The 17,277-nt window shown below is 35.5% G+C and overlaps 1 protein-coding gene across 1 annotated transcript in view; it reads left to right on the forward strand.

Moving 5' to 3' along the window:
* Positions 1–17,277, forward strand: part of RNPC3-DT (RNPC3 divergent transcript) — a 101,426-nt gene that overhangs the window by 23,687 nt on the left and 60,462 nt on the right. Inside the window, exon 4 of the mRNA XM_058439738.1 lies at positions 16,891–16,919. Coding sequence (XP_058295721.1) covers positions 16,891–16,919 — 29 coding nt within the window. The remainder of the gene's footprint in view (positions 1–16,890; positions 16,920–17,277) is intronic.

Here is a 17,277-nt window from a genome sequence, read left to right on the forward strand (position 1 = left end):
GAGTGTTTCTGCATAATAGCAACGTTTAAATCTGTGGATTTTGAGTAAAGCAGATTGCCCTTTGTAATGTACATGGGCCTTATTCAATCAGTTGAAGGCCTGAACAGAATGCTGATCTACAACACACACACACCACACACACACTCTCTCACACACACACAAACATATACACATCTTATTGGTTCTGCTTCTCTGGAGAACCTTGATATATAGGGGACATACCAAAGCAGTTACTAAATATGAAATACGTTCATATGCATTTTCTAGAAGAAACTTATATTCTACATAAAAGTAAAATGATGATTGTGACGAAAATGATAATTGCTACTAGATACTTAGATTATAATTCACTTTAAGAATTCACAGTGTTATATTGTCTTTAACATAGTACCTGCCATCTATCCTGGCTCTTATGTGTTATTTATTAATTTATCACACAAAGCTATTGTGTATAGTGAACTAGTTGAGCCATAAATAAAATAATTTACCATGACAAGTAAACAGGAATGTTTACCCGGTAAGTTTTACCTTCAGTTTTGTCTGCAACCAGTGGAAAATGCTGTCTTGTATTAATGAATAGATTCAGTGAAGCTAGCCAAAGCACCTGCCAAAAACACCTTTAAAATGTTTCTTTTAAGGAACTTAAAAAAATTAGTGTTCAAAATGTTAATTCAAAGTATTCAGGGAACAAGCACATACCTTGTGTTAACCAGTATTTATATGAAGTGGGAATTCAAATTACTGAGGCTGAATTTTGTGAAGGTAGCTGGAACATATAAATAACTTTGGGGTAAGGTGTTTGGATAAGGCACTACTCAAGTAAAGACTTACTTTCTTTCCTTTTTTTTTTTATTTTACTTAAGTATCTTTCTAAGTTTCCTTTTAGAAAGATACTTTCTAAAAGGGTATGGATGCTTTTCTAATATACCATGGATAACAGGAAATGACAATAATAATGATAGCAGATACTTACAAACGTGTGGGTCAAAAATGAATATTCTTCAAGTTTTAGTGGAAGCTTACTCAAGATGAGATACTCCATGAAAATCTTTTCCCAAATATTTGGGTCATCTGTATTGATACCCATCCTTACCACCTGTCTCACAGGGAAAGATGACTTAGGTAAATACCTTTCTTATGCTTTAAATTCCATCGACTCCCATTTCATCAAGGATATTGTTTCACAGATTACCATTATTTTTTCTTGGCTTCATTTTCTCACTCTTTGCTGTCTCCCTCTCTTCAAAAAATAAATGCATGTATTCAATTTCTCCTGTATTGAAAATATCTCCCTTAGTTTCGTGTACCCCAGCTACATTCATGTCTTTACCTCCCAACCACCCTTTTTGTCAGGGCTGTACAGGTTTGCTCTCTCCAAGACTTTATTTAGTCATCCAGAAATATTTCTAAGCCAAGCCTTAGGGATTGGTCTTTGTATACATTATAAAATTTAATTCTTAAGTGTCTGACAAAATACATGTAGATATTTCCTATTCCTAATTTATAGATGTTTATAGATGTGGAAACTGAGACTGAGAGAGGCTGAAGGACATGCTGAAGGCAACTGGAATCCAAAGCCTGCCCACTAGAATGTGGATATTGTCATCCTCACCTAAAATGTTCAACTGGTGCTCATTGATTGGTTGCCTACTCTGTTACTATGTATCAGGCACTATCAAGCTTTTTGCCCATTTTTTTCAGTCATTATGACATTCCCTGTGAAATGGGTACTCTCATTAGTCAACTCTGTAATTCTCTCAAATTCAAAATGAAATGGTTTTTTTAAAGTTGTGAATAAAGTGAGCACTTATTTTTTCTTTTTATTTATTCCCCATATTATTTGTTATTTCTGAGCACTCTTTTTGAAGGAAGATGTCTTCATGGCTTACATATATTTGCAACAGAAAAATTTGAAAAATACTTATATAAAGAAGAATGTAAAAATCAACAATCATCCTACTATTCAGATGATTACCATTACCATTTTACTGCATATATTTTCAATTTTTTTCTGGTACACATTCACACACACACACAATACACACACACACACACACATATTTGGAAAAGTAATATCTTTTTTCCTCACCCATTGCCAGGTACATGGTTGAGACCTTTAGGCATATTAACAAGAGAAAAGCATATACATTTATTTAATGTAAGTTTTACATGACATTAAAATCACATTCATGCCTTTTGGAATGAAGACCCAAATAAACAAGAAAAATCTGTGTATTTTGTGGTCAGTCATGGGGAACTATGATTGGAGGACAAAAGGGTATAATCTAGTAAAAAACTGGGGGAAACAGCAAGACATGTTTGTTCAGATTCTTCTTGGCATCTCTGTGCCTTCAGACATGAGAACATTCCTTTCCTCCAAGTACAGGGAGGATCCTTTCGGAATGAGGTCCTTATTACTCACTTTGGAGGAAGATCAGGTAGGTTTTGCAGCCTGTTGCAGGGGAGCAGATTGGGAGAAGGGGTGCAAGTGACCCTCTTGCTTCTGCTGTTCCCTCAAATACCAAGGTAGCATATTCTAAACTCCATCATAAATATGTGGTAGTTTCACAGAATGGCTCTCCTGTTAGGTATTTAACCAGTAGCTCTATTATAGGATTTTTAGTTTGTTTTTGAAATTTTATTTGGCTATTTTAAAAAATGCTATGGTTTTCCTGAGGATAATTTGCCAAAAGTATAATTCTAAGTCAAAAGTTACTCATATTTTCATTTGCTTTTTCTTAAAGTTATTTTTTAAGGTTTATTTTAGGTTCATGGGTACATGTGCAGGTTTGTTATATAAGTAAATTGTGTGTCACTGGGGTTTGGTATATGGATTGTTTTATCACACAGGTAATAAGAATAGTACCTCAAAAGTAGTTTTTTGATCCTCTCCCTCCTCCTACCCTCCACTCTCAAGTAGGCCCCAATGTCTGTTCTTCCCTTCTTTGTGCTCAATGTTTAGCTCCCACCTATAAATGGGAACATATGATATTTCATTTTCTATTCTTGGATTAGTTAACTTAGGATAATGGCCTCCAAGTTCATCCATGTTGCTGCAAAGGAAATGATCTCATTCCTTTTTATGTCTGCGTAATATTCCACAGAGTATATGTACCACATTTTCTTTATCCAGTCTAGCACTGATGGACATTTAGGTTAATTCCATGTCTTTGCTATTATGAATAGTGCTGTGATGGACATATGCCTGCATGTGTCTTTATGATAGGTTGATTATATCCCTTTGGGTATGTACTCAGTAATGGGATTGCTGGGTTGAATGGTAATTCTGTTTTGAGTTCTTTGAGAAATCGCCACAAGCTTTCCAGAATGGCTGAATTAATTTAAATTCCTAACAGCAGTGTATAAGAGTTCCCTTTTCTCCACAACCTTGGCAGCATCTGTTATTTTTTGACTTTTTAGTAATAGTTATTCTTACTGGTGTAAAATGATATTTCATTGTGGTTTTGATTTCCATTTTTCTAATGATCCATGATGTTGAGCATTTTTTCATATGCTTGTTGGCCAGGCATATGTCTTCTTTTGAAAAGTGTCTGTTCATGTCATTGCATACTTTTTAATGAGGTTGTTTGCTTTTTGCCTGTTAATTTGTTTAAGTTCCTTAAAGATTCTGGATATTAGACCTTTGTCACATGCATAGTTTGCAGATATTTCCTCTCATTCTCACAGAGTAGACTGTTTACTCTGTTGATAGTTTATTTTACTGTGCAGAAGCTCTCTAGATTAATTAAGTCCCATTTGTCAATTTTTGTTTTTGTTGAAATTGCTTTTGGCATCTTTATCATGAAATCCTTGCTAGGGCCTGTGTCCAGAATGGTATTTCCTAGATTACCTTCCAGGGTTTTTTTCAGTTTTAGAATTTTTTTTTTTTTTTTTTTTTTTTTTTTTAAGACGAAGTTTTGCTCATGTTGCCCAGGCTGGAGTGCAATGGCGCGATCTCGGCTCACTGCAACATCTGCCTCCCGGGTTCAAGCGATTCTCCTGCCACAGCCTCCTGAGTACCTGGGATTACAGGTGCCCATCACCATGTCTGGTTAATTTTTTTATATTTTTAGTAGAGATGAGGTTTCTCCTTGTTGGCCAGGCTGGTCTTAAATTCCTGACCTCAGGTGATCCGCCTGCCTTGGCCTCCCAAAATGCTGAGATTGCAGGCATGAGTCACCATGCCCAGCCTAGTTTTAGGTTTTACATTTAAGTCTTTAATTCATTTGGAGGTTGTTTTTTTTTTGTACATGGTATAATAAACGGGTCCAGTTTCAACCTTCTGCATATGGCTAGCCAGTTATCCTAGCATCACTTATTGAATAGGGGGTCCTTTTCTAATTTCTTGTTTCTGTCAACTTTGTTGAAAATCAGGTGGTTGTAGGTGCGTAGCATTATTTATGGGCTCTCTATTCTGTTCCATTGGTCTATGGGTCTGATTTTGTACCAGTACCATGGTGTTTTGGTTACTGTAGCCTTCTAGTATAGTTCAAAGCTGGGTAACGTGATGCCTCCAGCTCTGTTCTTTTTGCTTAGGATTGCCTTGACTATTTAGGCTCTTTTTTGGTTTCATATACATTTTTAAATACTTTTTTTCTAATTCTGTGAAGAATGTCATTGGTAGTTTGATAGGAATAGCGTTGAATCTGTAGATGGCTTTGGGAAGTATGGCCATTTAAGCAACATTGGTTCTTCATATCTACGAGCATGGAATGTGTTTTCATTTGTTTGGGTTATTTCTGATTTATTTGAGCAGTGGTTTGTAATTATCTTTGTAGATATCTTTCATCTCCCTGGTTGGCTGTATTATTAGGTATTTTATTCTTTTTGTGGCTATTGTGAGTGGGATTGTGTTCTGGATTTGGCTTTCAGTTTGGATGTTGTTGGTGTGTAGGAATGTTACTGACTTTTGTACATTAATTTTGTATCTTCAAACTTTGTTGAAGTTGTTTATCATATCTAGGAGCTTTTGGACAGAGAAAGTCCAAAATAATATAGAATCTTACCAAATTCTCATAGAATCGTATGATCTGCAAACAGAGATAGTTTGATTTATTCTCCTCCTGTTTGGATTCCTCTTATTTTTTTTCTTTTGGCTGATTGTCTGGCTAGGACTTCCAGAATTAGGTTGAATAGGAGTGGTGGGGGTGGACATCCTTGTCTTGTTCCAGGTCTCAAGAGGAATGCTTCTAGCTTTTACCCATTCAGTATGGTTGTGGGTTTGTCATAGATGACTCTTATTACTTTGAGGTATGTTCCTTCAGTGCTTAGTTTGTTGAGAGTTTTTAACATGAAGGGATGTTTAATTTTATTGAAAGCCTTTTCTGCATCTAATGAGATGATTATGTGGGTTTTTTTTTAGTTCTGTGTGATGAATCACATTTATTGATTTACTTACGTTGAACTAACCTTGCATCCGAGAGATAAAACCTATTTGATCATGGTGGATTCGCTTTTTGATTTGCTGCTGGATTTGGCTTGCTAGTATTTTGTTGAGGATTTTTGCAGTTGTGTTCATCAAGGATATTAGCCTGAAGTTTTACTTTTTGTTGTGTCTGTGCCAGGTTTTGGTATTACGATGATGCCGGCCTCATAGAACAAGTTAGGGAGAAGCCCTTTCCCTTCAGTTTTTTGAAATAGTTTCAGTAGGAGTAGTACCACTTTTCTTTATACATCTGGTAGAATTCCACTGTAAAGTTACACATATTTTTAAAGCCTGGAGTACATATTGTCAAATTTCTCACAAACAAATTTCTGGCCCCTACTTGATGTGCTTGAATCACTCTTTCCTGGTTACCTATCTACTTCCTCAAACATTATCTGTCAATATCCTTTACTCATAGATTCTTACTGTATGCACACCTTAAAATGTTTTCCCGGGATCTGATTGTACTCTTCTCACTATACATATTTTCACCAGGATACATCGAGTAGGCACATGATTTCCACTTCTAGAATCCTATAACAATTTTCTTACCATTTTTCAACATTCACCCATAGTTTTCTCTCTACTTTTCAAGGCTCCACCCTTAACTCAATTCCAAAGTCAATGTCATTTGCTCTAGAATTTTAATACTGCAAACTCAAATCAGTACCTATGTCTGCATCAATTATTTATTGCTGCCAACAAACCACATAGAATCTTGGCAGCTGAAAATATCAAATAGTTCTGTGGATCATCAATTAAGCTAGGCATAGTTTGGATCCTTATATTCAAAGGCTGCAGTCATCTGAAAGTTCAGCTGGCGATGAATGGTCTAAGATGACTAACTAGTTTTCTATTGCTACTAGAACAAATTATCACAAATTTAGTAGCTTAAAACAATACAAATTTATTATTTGACAATTCCATAGGTCAGATGTCAAGAATGGCTCAGCTGGTTTCTCTGCTGTGGATTTCATAAGGCCAGAATCAATGTATTGGCTGGCTGGGCAGTTAGGGGAAACTCTAGGAAGAAACCACTCCCAACCTTATTCAGGTTGTTGGCAGAATCTAGTTCCTTACAGTTGTAGGACTAATGTCTTTATTCCTATACTTGCTGTCAGCTGGTGGTTATCCTTAACTCCTAGGGGAATTTTTCTTCCTCAGTTATTGCATGTGGACACCTACAGCACAGAGCCAGCTTCAGTGTATTGAATCCTTCTCATGTTTGGAATCTCTCTGAGTTCCCCTACTGCAATATATAGTGATTAACAGGCAAATCACTCTGACTCATTCTTCTACCTTTAAATGAAACTTCAACTAGTTATATAAAAAAAAAACACATTAACATCAGGACTCAAAATAGAAATTGAGGCTTCTATTTTGCTAGCTGGTTATCCTAATTCCTTGTTTTTATATGAAGGGGTGTGTACATTAAGGTGCTGTAATATATTTTTTCTGTCAAATTATTTTCGTTTTAAGATACCAAAACCTATGTAAACTATGCCAACTGAAAAAGAGTTGTTTCTTACAAAGCCACAGATGTCTCAGTGTTCCAAAGAATGGGAATAAGTAATGTTGGTGCTCATGGGGACTGGATTTGGGATATCAAGAACTGAAACCACTCTCTATTATTCCTAGGAGCCCTGTGGACTCTAAAATCTTTTTTCTAGTTTTCTGACTTCTGCTTAGCAACCCCGTTTTTCTCTCTGTCCCACCATCTTCTTAATCATTTATATGATATTCATTGGAACCACCAGTAACAACTCTAAGTTATTACTGCTCAGCATGTATTCCTGTTAGTAATTGATTAAAATTTCTTTGTCTCAGCTCAATTCTTAAAAGACTCAGATTTACCACTGGGCTGTCATGGTAAATCTGACTTTGGGCCAGAGGATTTTCCATAGTTGGACAAAAGGAGGTGGTTGACAAGGTCATAAAGCCTGTCCTTTTAGGACCTGTGGTTATAGCAGATTTTAGAAATGAATGTTTAGGAGAAGAAATTATAGACATGTCTAGTACACTTGTTAAAAATAAAAGGAAAGGAGAGTTTTAAGGAGAATTTACATAATATAAACTTTCAATTATATATTAATGATTAAAATGCTATACTCTCTAGTCTTTGTATGCATTTTGTAGTTATGTGTGTATACACACATATGTGTATATACACTTTTTTGTTACTTACATATAAAGAATGAAGATTTCCTAGATCTTAAATGTTCTCACCAAAAAAAAGAAAACAATAACTATATGAGGTGATAAAAGTGTCCATTAACTTGACTGAGGTAATTATTTCACAATGTGTGTGCATATATATATATATATAGAGAGAGAGAGAGAGAGAGAGAGAGAGGTAATGTGTAATACCTCAACTTGGTTGAGGTAATTATTTCGCAATGTGTATTATATATATACATGCACACACACATACACACACATTTAATACATATATATCAAAACATCAAGTTGTACCTCTTACATATATACCATAATTATTGGTCAATTAAATCTCAGTAAAGCTGAAAAGAAGACAAATTATAAATAACTACATCGTAATAAATTATTTGGCTATATAACTAACTTAGCCATTCCTCTAATATTGCACATTTGGTCTGTTTTCAATGATATAAATATTGGTATGATGAACTTTTTTAGATCAATAAAATTTTTGTTTGTATTTTATATTTTACTTTTTTTGAAGGAGAGTTAGATTCCTCAAAGTATGTAGTAAGTAAGCACAGTATGATTTGTAAAGCTTTTGAATTTTGCCAAGTTATTCCAAATTTCTGGAAGGATTATATCATTTTACAACTTTACTTCTGTTAATCATTTCTACTTCTGATCTAGTGATGAACAAATGAAAAATAATAGTCCTGAGAACATGAGTCTTGTTGAAATTTAATTTTAACTCCAGGAAGAGAAATCTAGGTTTGTACTTTTATTTTAACTAGACTTTTGCTCTTTGAAATAGAGGCAGATCATGAAAAGTACTAGCCATTTGTGTGAAAGATCTAATTAACAAAGATCTATTAAACTAATTTTTGGTTGCATCATTTGTCTTTAGCCCATCACCTTAACATAGCCAAAACATAATTTGATGAGTCCTTTCAGACTGGTAAGTCAGTAGATAGTCTCTTGGGCTTTTATAGTAGAAAACTATTTATGGCCTTCACACTTTTTATGCTAGTATAGTGCTGTGCTATCTAAGCTAAAATAATTACCTTATCAATGACTTGCGGCATACTTTCTGCATATTGATGCTTCATTATCTTAAAGTCTATGATTGGTGATCTTAGTGGGAACTCCTTAGAAGGAAAATCATTAGCATAAAGATTGAAGGCTTGTCTCTGATGTCACAGAGACTTGGTTTCATATTACAGATTTGTTTCTGTTACACATTAGCCTGGATGATCTACAGTAAGTCATGCAACTTGTCTTTTTCCTCATCTGTAATACAGGGGTAATGCTGGAACTCATTTCATGTTGTTGTTGAAAGAACTAAATGCGTTGTTGCATGTCAGCAACTTTATCCATAGTAAACACTCAAATTTTAGTTAATATTATTGATTTGTAGAGCTCAGAGATGTTAGCCATTAATTATTTCTGCCCTATATCCTTTTTGTTATTTTTACTTTATCTAAACCTTGATTCTTTGAAGCAAATCAAAAATCCATGTCTCACCTCACCCTTATTTTCTCCATATATGCTTTTAGATCTTATTGGATTATTAACTTTAATGACAACATTCCCCCTACATGATCCGAAGTGTAAAGTGGAAGCCCATCCAATACTACAAAAACTGATTTTTTAAGATCTCATTATTAGTTATAATAAATAAACAGGAAAAGTAATACTGAGTTTACTGTAACTATATTGCTTATTTAGTAGCACATCTTTGTCAGTACCAATGAAGATATAGTATAAAATTTAGTAAAAACAAAGCCACTATATATATGTTTACTCAATTAAAATCAATTAGTTGATTTCATAAGTCAATATTAAGAAAGGAAAATTAGCCCTTGACATCTAGGAGCTGACCCGGGACTGTCAACCAGGCTTTGGTGTTTCTACGCACTGGCCCCAGATTCACAGCTAAGTCTTAGTGTTCTGTTAAGCACAGAACAATTTTACAGAACACAAGCATCAGACTAGGCCACTCTGTGACCATTATGGAGTAAAACAAAAAGAGTTCCACTTTGTAATCATGTCTAAACACAAAACATGAACAATGTAGAAGCAAGTTAGCAAACACTTCCCTCTCCCCAACCATAAAATTGTCCCTGCCCTCTGTCAGAACCCAGCCCAGGGCATTCCTGCTTGACCCTCCTCCAAATCCCCTAAGCAAAGTCCTTAGTAACACCCCCTTCAAAGTTCCATAAATCTCCATATTATCCCTTCTTTCTCACTGCAAAAAGTAATAACCCTAACTTGTTCAACTATAATTGTGTTTCTGGTGGTCTTTGGCTGAAGACCATTGATCACACATAAGAGTTATCAACCTACTCAGATTTTCTTTACTTTTGTTCATCATCAATTATTATCCACTTTACCAATAATGAGGGTGCTTTTAAAATGTCATAGCTAGGCTGAGCGCAGTGGCTCACGCCTGTAATCCCAGCAGTTTGGGAGACTGAGGCAGGTGGATCACACTGTCAAGAGATCAAGACCATCCTGGCCAACATGGTGAAACCCCGTCTCTACTAAAAATACAAAAATTAGACAGGCTTGGTGGCACATGCCTGTAGTCCCAGCTACTCGGGAGGCTAAGGCAGAAGAATGACTTGAACCTGGGAGGTGGAGGTTGCAGTGAGCCGAGATTGCGCCACTGCACTCCAGCCTGGGTGACAGAGTAAGACTCAGTCTCAGAAAAAAAAAAAAAAAAAAGTCATAACTTGTCCTTTAAAATTAAACTTTCAAAAATTATGTATAGTTTTTATAGCTTCAAAAACTTCAGCTCTGTGTTTTTTTTTTTTTGATTTAGTGATTGCCGTACATGTTACTTTCTATTTAATATCTTTCACATATTGTGTTTACCAAACAAATGCTCTTAGTTACTATTTAATTTACTTAAGATAAGTTCATTTAGGAGATCATTAGAGACATATTTTGAATTAGAATGCAACATTTAATAGCATGCTGAGACAGTTAATGGTTTGTGATTTCAGAGTACAATGTGTAAACTTTATAATGCTGTATTTTTTAGCAGGACAAAGTGAGATATAGTTATACTACTTTCCGTATTGAACTACCGCCTAGAAGAATTGTTTAATCACCAGTTCCAAGGACGGTAATATTTAACAAGATAAACATTTAAGTAAATGGAGCTTTTTAGTACTTTGCTATCAAATTGCAAATTCACTTTAATAGGGAAACTTTCTCATGAATTCCTTTTTCGCTTTTTTATCTAGCTGAATTAAACTGGTTTTGGCATTTTTTTCTAAATTGTTATATCAAAATGTCAGAGAGTGGAAAGAAATAATACTCCTATTGTACATGTTATAAATAAAATGCTTAATCTACCAAATATCAATTTATGTTTATCTTCTAATTTGTAATAAAGTTTATATGTAATATCAATATGATATCACCTTTTTATGTTTGGGTAATTAATAGTCTAGGTAGACAATAATGTAACAATATGGTCAATGGAACTGTGAATATTTGATACAAAGTTAAATTTACCTGTCTATCAACTAGACCTTTTTAAATGACTATTATGGATCTACAATACCATGGGAAGCAAAAGAAATTGGGAAATACTCTTTGTCTTTAAAATGCTTTTAATAAGACTTAGTTATTCTAAGTTAACTGGAATTTGAGTGTGGGATAGTTATTCTAAGTTAACTGGAATTTGAGTGTGGGAAAATAATTGAAAATAATCACAAACACTAATTGAGCACTTACTACTAATAAGGGATTTTTTTTCTTTTTTTTAATTATACTTTAAGTTTTAGGGTACACATGCACAACATGCAGGTTTGTTACATATGTATACATGTGCCATGTTAATGTGCTGCACCCATTAACGTCATTTAGCATTAGGTATATCTCCTAATGCTATCCCTCCCCCCTCCCCCCACCCCACAACAGGCCCCAGTGTGTGATGTTCCCCTTCCTGTGTCCATGTTTTCTCATTGTTCAATTCCCGCCTATGAGTGAGAACATGCGGTGTTTGGTTTTTTGTCCTTGCGATAGTTTGCTGAGAATAATGGTTTCCAGCTTCATCCATGTCCCTACAAAGGACATGAACTCATCATTTTTTATGGCTGCTTAGTATTCCATGGTGTAAATGTGCCACATTTTCATAATCCAGTCTATCGTTGTTGGACATTTGGGTTGGTTCCAAGTCTTTGATATTGTGAATAGTGCCTCAATAAACATACGTGTGCATGTGTCTTTATAGCAGCATGATTTATAATCCTTTGGGTATATACCCAGTAAAGGGATGGCTGGGTCAAATGGTATTTCTAGTTCTAGATCCCCGAGGAATCGCCACACTGACTTCCACAATGGTTGAACTAGTTTACAGTCCCACCAACAGTGTAAAAGTGTTCCTATTTCTCCACATCTTCTCCAGCACCTGTTGTTTCCTGACTTTTTAATGATTGCCACTCTAACTGGTGTGAGATGGTATCTCATTGTGGTTTTGATTTGCATTTCTCTTGTGGCCAGAGATGATGAGCATTTTTTCTTTTTTTTTAAATTTTATTATTATTATACTTTAAGTTTTAGGGTACATGTGCACAATGTGCAGGTTTATTACATATGTATACATGTGCCATGTTGGTGTGCTGCACCGACGGGGCTTCCCCGCACTCTACAACGATCTCCAGACCGTGTGATCCGCCCGCTTCGGCCTCCCAAATGTGTTGTTTTGAGAAGTGTCTGTTCATAGCCATCACGCCCGGCCTGATGGTAAATTTGTTTGAGTTCATTGTAGATTCAAGATATTAGCCCTTTGTCAGATGAGTAGATTGCAAAAATTTTCTCCCATTCTGTAGGTTGCCTGTTCACTCTGATGGTAGTTTCTTTTGCTGTGCAGAAGCTCTTTAGTTTAGTTGGATTCCATTTGTCAATTTTGGCTTTTGTTGCCATTGCTTTTGGTGTTTTTGACATGAAGTCCCTGCCCATGCCTATGTCCTGAATGGTATTGCCTAGGTTTTCTTCTAGGGTTTTTATGGTTTTAGGTCTAACATTTAAGTCTTTAATCCATCTTGAATTAATTTTTGTATAAGGTGTAAGGAAGGGATCCAGTTTCAGCTTTCTACCTATGGCTAGCCAGTTTTCCCAGCACCATTTATTAAACAGGGAATCCTTTCCCCATTGCTTGTTTTTGTCAGGTTTGTCAAAGATCAGGTAGCTGTAGATATGCAGCATTATTTCTGAGGGCTCTGTTCTGTTCCATTGGTCTATATCTCTGTTTTGGTACCAGTACCATGCTGTTTTGGTTACTGTAGCCTTGTAGTATAGTTTGAAGTCAGGTAGCATGATGCCTCCAGCTTTGTTCTTTTGGCTTAGGATTGACTTGGCAATGCCAGCTCTTTTTTGGTTCCATATGAACTTTAAAGTAGTTTTTTCCAACTCTGTGAAGAAAGTCATTGGTAGCTTGATGGGGATGGCATTGAATCTATAAATTACCTTGGGCAGTATGGCCATTTTCACAATATTGATTCTTCCTACCCATGAGCATGGAATGTTTTTCCATTTGTTTGTATCCTCTTTTATTTCATTGAGCAGTGGTTTGTAGTTCTCCTTGAAGAGGTCCTTCACATCCCTTGTAAGTTGGATTCCTAGGTATTTTATTCTCATCGAAGCAATTGTGATTGGGAGTTCACTCATGATTTGACTCTCTGTTTGTCTGTTAGTGGTGTATAGGAATGCTTGTGATTTTTGCACATTGATTTTGTATCCTGAGACTTTGCTGAAGTTGCCTATCAGCTTAAGGAGATTTTGGGCTGAGACAATGGGGTTTTCTAGATACACAATCATGTAATATGCAAACAGGGACAATTTGACTTCCTCTTTTCCTAATTGAATACCCTTTATTTCCTTCTCCTGCCTAATTTCCCTGGCCAGAACTTCCAACACTATGTTGAATAGGAGTGGTGAGAGAGGGCATCCCTGTCTTGTGCCAGTTTTCAAAGGGAATGCTTCCAGTTTTTGCCCATTCAGTATGATATTGGCTGTGGGTTTGTCATAGATAGCTCTTATTGTTTTGAGATATGTCCCATCAGTACCTAATTTATTGAGAGTTTTTAGCGTGACTGGTTGTTGAATTTTGTCAGTCTTTTTCTGCATCTATTGAGATAATCATGTGGTTTTTGTCTTTGGTTCTGTTTATATGCTAGATTACGTTTATTGATTTGCGTATGTTGAACCAGCCTTGCATCCCAGGGATGAAGCCCACTTGATGATGGCGAATAAGCTTTTTGATGTGCTGCTGGATTCGGTTTGCCAGAATTTTATTGAGGATTTTTGCATCGATGTTCATCAGGGCTGTTGGTCTGAAATTCTCTTTTTTTGTTGTGTCTCTGCCCGGCTTTGGTATCAGGATGATGCTGGCCTCATAAAATGAGTTAGGGTTGATTCCTTCTTTTTCTATTGATTGGAATAGTTTCAGATAGAATGGTACCAGGTCCTCCTTGTACCTCTGGTAGAATTCGGCTGTGAATCCATCTGGTCCTGGACTTTTTTTGGTTGGTAAGCTATTAATTATTACCTCAATTTCAGAGCCTGTTATTGGTCTATTCAGAGATTCAACTTCCTCCTAGTTTAGTCGTGGGAGGGTGTATGTGTCGAGGAACTTATCCATTTCTTCAAGATTTTCTAGTTTATTTGCGTAGAGGTGTTTATAGTATTCTCTGATGGTAGTTTGTATTTCTGTGGGATCGGTGGAGATGTCCCCTTTATCTTTTTTTATTGCATCTATTTGATTCTTCTTTCTTTTCTTCTTTATTAGTCTTGCTAGTGGTCTATCAATTTTGTTGGTCTTTTCAAAAAACCAGCTTCTGGATTCATTGATTTTTGAAGGGTTTTTTGTGTCTCTATTTCCTTCAGTTCTGCTCTGATCTTAGTTAATTCTTGCCTTCTGCTAGCTTTGGAATGTCTTTGCTCTTGCTTCTCTAGTTCTTTTAATTGTGATGTTAGGGTGTCAATTTTGGATCTTTCCTGCTTTCTCTTGTGGGCATTTAGTGCTATAAATTTCCCTCTACACACTGCTTTGAATGTGTCCCAGAGATTCTGGTATGTTGTGTCTTTGTTCTCGTTGGTTTCAAAGAACATCTTTATTTCTGTCTTTATTTCGTTATGTACCCAGTAGTCATTCTGGAGCCAGTTGTTCAGTTTCCATGTCGTTGAGCGGTTTTGAGTGAGTTTCTTAATCCTGAGTTCTTGTTTGATTGCACTGTGGTCTGAGAGACAGTTTGTTATAATTTCTTTTCTTTTACATTTGCTGAGGAGTGTTTTACTTCCAACTATGTGGTCAATTTTGGAATAGGTGTGGTGTGGTGCTGAAAAGAATGTATATTCTGTTGATTTGGGGTGGAGAGTTCTGTAGATGTCTATTAGGTCTGCTTGGTGCAGAGCTGAGTTCAATTCCTTAATATCATTGTTAACTTTCTGTCTCGTGGATCTGTCTAATGTTGACAGTGGGGTGTTAAAGTCTCCTATTATTATTGTGTGGGAGTCTAAGTCTCTTTGTAAGTCACTAAGGACTTGCTTTATGAATCTGGGTGCTCCTGTATTGGGTGCATATATATTTAGGACAGTTAGCTCTTCTTGTTGAATTGATCCCTTTACCATTATGTAATGGCCTTCTTTGTCTCTTTTGATCTTTGTTGGTTTAAAGTCTGTTTTATCAGAGACTAGGATTGCAACCTCTGCCTTTTTTTGTTTTCCATCTGCTTGGTAGATCTTCCTCCATCCCTTTATTTTGAGCCTATGTGTATCACTGCCCGTGAGATGGGTTTCCTGAATACAGCACACTGATGGGTCTTGACTCTTTATCCAATTTGCCAGTCTGTGTCTTTTAATTGAAGCATTTAGCCCATTTACATTTAAGATTAATATTGTTATGTGTGAATCTGATCCTGTCCTTATGATGTTAGCTGGTTATTTTGCTCATTAGTTGATGCAGTTTCTTCCTATCCTTGATGGTCTTTAAAGTGCTTCATATGTATTAATTCATTTAATGGTCACAAAAATCCTCTAAGGAAAAGTGACATAACTGCTAAGTGCCAGCCTAAACCATAGCCTCCTCTTCCTTCTCAGCTGACAGACATTCCTCATTTTCATTGAAGTTAGAAGTGGTCATGTGACTAAGTTCTAGCCAGTGGAATATGAAAGTGATCTGTGCTCCTTCCAGGTCTGGCCCATAAAACCCTCCTACAAGTGATCCTCTGTGCTCCTTTTGGTCTTATGGTTGACAGAAATGAAGATGTTTCCTAGGATGTCCTTGGAAGGCCTAGGTTAGAAATAAACCACCACTGTCATCAGTCATTGAAACTGAATCTCTGTTATAAAGTCAAACCTAATTGTAACTGATATGGTTCTAACACAACATACATGAAAAGGTCTTTTAATTCTTAAAGCAATCTTAAAATTATGTCTCATCATATTTTGCACCATATAATTTCACTGTTCATCTTCTTGGGTTTTCTTGCTACAGACATTTAGAATTATATATTTTTATATTTCTCACAATCTATAACAGAATACTGTGTAATAAATAAAGATGTATCGATAAATGCATGAACAGAGATTTACTGCATATATTCCCTCTAATTTCTAAAGTACCTTGAAATAACTAAAATTTTTTAAGTATTAAAAGACTAATTTCTAAAACAATTGGGAGAGCTAAAATACTTGGAAGAGATAAATACCAGAGATAAAATAAAACATCAGTATAAAAAAAGTGCTTAAAATGTAATTATAGACCAAATTCTTGTAGAATGCTTGTCCCCTTGTGTTTAAGAACCGAGAATGACTTAGTTTGTTAAGAAAGATTATTAAAGATTTAAATTTGACATTTCCGTTTTAATCAGAATGTTCCTTTTGTTCTTTAATCTCTAGCCTCTATTATCTGTAAATTGTATAGCTACTTTGAAAAATTATATTGCCTTTGATTGCTTCTGTGTGGTGTACTCAGAGTACAAATAGTATTAAAGTAGAGCATATTCAGAAAAGAAATAATATTAAAGGAGAACTTTAACAATTGGAGCAAACAATATAAATGTGAAGAAGATTTTAAGAGGATACATATCTTAATGGTCACTGTTCAAAAAATTATTGTTTTTATGCTGGAGATGTAAAGATCCACTTGAATTCAAGTTCTAAACTTTGTGTAAGCCTTTTCAGCAGATTTTATAGGAAAGAGCAAAAGATTGATGACTAAATAATCCCAGTTTTTGAAATTTGCAGTACAACCTTGAACCTCTAATGTAAGGCTTATTATTTTTTCCTTACAGATACAGAAAGAACTGAGCATACTCTCACGGTATATTATATTTCTTCAAAACACAGAATAAGTTCATTGATGGGTGTAGGATGTTAGAAGGAAGTCTGAATATGACGTACAAAAGGTCAACTTTTGATTAAATACAGCTCATAAGGTTTTTGATTCTTTGTATATGAGTTAGTAGACAGTATGTCTCTTGATACCACAGTGGCAGAATAATAGCTATCTCTATTCCATGAAGTTTGGGAATGCTAAATATGTTTCTGTTAAGTATGCAAAGCTATCAATAGTGAAGGTAGTGAAGGACGTGACAGATTGTGTTTATATAATCAGATAAGCAATGTAGTAAATTAAGGTACCACATTTCATCAAATCAAAGATATTTATTTTTTCCAAA

Source organism: Hylobates moloch, unplaced genomic scaffold (genome assembly GCF_009828535.3).
Source record: "Hylobates moloch isolate HMO894 unplaced genomic scaffold, HMol_V3 SCAFFOLD_5, whole genome shotgun sequence".
Classification (NCBI taxonomy): domain Eukaryota; kingdom Metazoa; phylum Chordata; class Mammalia; order Primates; family Hylobatidae; genus Hylobates; species Hylobates moloch.